We start from the raw sequence: 3532 nt of genomic DNA, 5'->3' as shown, positions 1-3532 counted from the left end.
GAAATAGAAAGAAATCAGAGCAATTCTCAGCCCCGTATTCCACCAAGGCTCACTTGGCTGGGATCATCAGACATAACCAGGAATGGAAATAACTGGATGAATTTTGCCATCCTTTGTACAGGTTCACTGTTAAACTGAGCACCTCTCCTGTGACAACATCATCACCCCAGTCCAAAATAACAAAAAAATTTCAAGATTAGCTTTATTTGTTACACGTACATCAAAACATACAGTGAACTGCGTTGTTTGTGTCAAATCAGATCAGTGGAGATCGTGCTAGTGCAGCCTATGGGTGTTGCCACGCTTCTGGTGCCAACGTTGTATGGGCGCACCTCATTAACCCTAACTCTTATGTCTTTGTAATGTGGGAGAAACCGAAGGAAACCCACGTGGTCATGCGGAAAATGTGCAAACTCCTTACAGACTGCAGCGGGAATCGAACCCCAATCTGCGATCACTGGCACTGTAAAGCGACATGCTCACTGCTATGCAACCCTGCCACCCAATAACTAGTGCTTGCAATTATCATAATAAAATGTTCACTATCCCACCATTGCCTGCCACTGTTAAAAACACCAAGCACTATATGAGGTCATTCTTACCCTCAGCCATTTGGCTCTATAATGAGTCAACTATAGCCAGGGAAGTGATGACCCCACTCCTGCTAGACTGTTTGAGGTAACTTATTTTTTATTCTTTCTTACTTCTCTTCCAATATTTGTATATTTGTATATCTGTGCACTTGTAATGCTACTGTGATACTGTAAGTTCCTTTGGGATCAATAAAGTAGCTATCTACCTACCTATCTATCTAAGGGGAAAATGTCAGCCAAACACAAACACACACACACCTGCTGACTCGTGACTTCAAAGAGGTTCTTTTGGAATCCCTGTGGTACGGACCATTGCTGAAAGCAAGACAAAATACACTAGCATAGCTTAGAAGTCAGAAAACGTGTGAAACATTCAGAGCAAATAAGAAAAAATGGCTACCAGTACCACCATAATGATAAGAATGGTCAAATATTTTCACTCTCCAACTTGATTTCTAAGGTTCCATATCCAGAGAATATTCTGAGCATCATTCAGAAACATCCTAGTGGAGATCTTCCTTTCTCCTAGTTGAAAGCCAGTCAGTCAGACTCTGTTATTGCTGGGTTTCCCAGGTCAAAGGAAACTCTGTTCCTTGTGCAAGTTTCTCTTTGGCCTTTTGCTCATACTTTGACATCCAGGGTGCTCTAATTACAGACAGCCAGTTTCAAAAGAAAGAGGTTATTTTATAGTCTTCATGATAACATTAAGAAATCATTATGACAAGCTGTTGCAGTAATGGAGAATATGCAGTGGTTAGGAGTATTTTATGAAGCTGCAGCAAAAGGTGTAATGACATTCTGGGGCTCCACAGACCCTTTGCTTAATGGTATTGGTCCATGGCATGAAAATGGTTGGGAACCCCTGTTCTAACCCAAAAGATACAATGGAGTGTGTTTGGCAAACTCATCATAATCATCTTTGTGTATGACATTTTAAAAAATTATACAATTTTAATAAATATTTGACATCCTTTCCATCTGAGAATTCTGACATCATTTGCCACTACTTTACCAGACTTAGCAATATATGACTAAAACTGCAATTTACATCCACTTCAGAGTTAAAATGGAGTCATATAGTGTATATATTGCAGGTGTTCCCATTTAACGACCCATTCAATTTGCTTCTCTAAACAACCTCCCCACCCCTATTCCTCAACCCACAGCCCCCTTTTAGCAGCGAAACAGGTGAAATATCTTTGGCCCACACTTTATACTTCGTTGAAAACAGATACCAAAGGTTGGGACCATTTAACATCAGAGTCCAAACTGGTCCATAAGCATATCCATACAAATATAAATCCAGGCTAAATCACTATTTGACAATTAAGGGGCAGTCTTATGTATCCCCTTTCCTCATGTGGTGGCATCAAGGTCAGTTCTAGCACACCCAGTTTGACTAACTAAATCATGGCAATGCATCGAGCCCTAGTCTAGTTAGCTGAGAGTCACAACATGTGGATCTTCGACTCTGTGACCTGTAGGGAATGAACCTTACTCTTGAGCGCTGAATTGTGCATCAATCTTGTGAATCTAAGTCTTCGCTCTCCTCACTCCAATGTTTCCCAGTCCGTTTCTTCCTATTCCTCTCTGCCATTACAATGGCAGCTACCACAGTGATGAAGACTGTGAAGGTGATGACAAGGACCGTGACAGTCTCCGCTATGCATAGCTGAGTGTCAACAGACGCCATAGGTAAATCCCTTAAGGCAGGCGGCTCCAAGCAAATCACGTCGTTGTAGTCATCAACTATCAGGCGCTGGACACTGCGCAACTTCCCGAAAACCCTCTGCAGTTCACAGTCACAAGTCCAATTATTTTCAGACAGCAAAATGTGAGTGCCCCAAGTCTGAATGCCCAGAAATGTTTTGAACTTAATTCGCTCCAGGCCATTCCTGGAAAGATTTAGGACAGTGAGACTTGTCAATGATGTGAAGACACCGGTGTCAACGTCCTTGATGTGATTACCCTGAAGATTCAGCACCTCCAGACTCTGAAGCATGAAGAACACTCCATTGTGTAAGTAAGCGAGCCTGTTATTCTGAAGGTGCAGGTGTCGGAGTTTGGTCATACTTCTGAAAGCCCCATTCCTGATCTGATGGATCTGGTTATTATTAAGGTAGAGTTTCTTCACATTGTCCAGGTACTGGAACATCTGTGAATTAAGCGTTTCCAAGTTGTTCTCAGATAGAATGAGCTCACTGAGGAAGGACAGGCCAGCAGAGAAACTGTCACCCAGCTGTCTGATGTCATTTCTCTGGAGATCCAGTCTCCAAAGGTTTTCCAGTACCGTGAAGGCTCCGTCCTCCACGAACTTCACGTTGCAGGAACTAATGAGTAGGATGTTCATCCGCCATAGGGTGTGGAAGGCTTTGGCGGGGAGAACAGTCAGGTTATTCTTGGAGAGGTCCAGGTGCTCGGTATCTGGTGGTAGAGTGGCGGGGACCTGGTGGAGAGAGGCTGCCGTGCAGTTCACATACTTGAGGCCTTCCCTGCAGTCACATCCCCTGGGGCACACGGACCAGGGCTCAGATGCAGGGCTCACAGCACCGAGTTGGAAAAGCAGCAGCAGTGTGGCAGGGACGATCACCTCCATCTGACCTTCTCAAGCCCAGAGCAGAGGGATAGAGTGGCGAGTACTTCATTCACTGCTCCTCTACCTCTGATTCCTAGTTGTGCTGTTCCTACTTCATCCTGCCTGAAGGAGTCAGTCAGAATGAAAAGAATTAATTTGCAAGTGAATATTTTTTTTCATCCCTATTTATCATCTGATACCCATCTAACTGCGTCCTCCAATACAACACTGAAATGTTTACCATGATGTGTCTAGTCATTTCCAGGATTATACCGAAATCTAAGTAAATACTAATCCAAGCACAACTGTCCTGGTAAACAATTTTTTTGTTTGTTTTTCAGAGCAGTTTCACACAATTTATATC

General features: G+C 43.2%; 1 protein-coding gene across 1 annotated transcript; it reads right to left on the bottom strand.

Annotated features, from left to right (window-relative positions):
• Positions 1 to 1710: 1710 nt before the first annotated feature.
• Positions 1711 to 3165, bottom strand: LOC134348757 (leucine-rich repeat-containing protein 3B-like; the record flags this gene model as incomplete). The annotated part of the gene is made up of 1 exon (XM_063052559.1): positions 1711 to 3165. A coding segment is annotated over one exon (1053 nt), but the record flags the coding sequence as incomplete, so codon positions are not given.
• Between the last annotated feature and the right edge of the window lie 367 nt (positions 3166 to 3532).

The sequence above is a fragment of the Mobula hypostoma genome, chromosome 6 (assembly GCF_963921235.1).
Source record: "Mobula hypostoma chromosome 6, sMobHyp1.1, whole genome shotgun sequence".
Lineage (NCBI taxonomy): Eukaryota > Metazoa > Chordata > Chondrichthyes > Myliobatiformes > Myliobatidae > Mobula > Mobula hypostoma.
The sequence above is the reverse complement of the archived record's forward strand: the minus strand, read 5'-3'. Positions and strand labels throughout refer to the sequence as shown.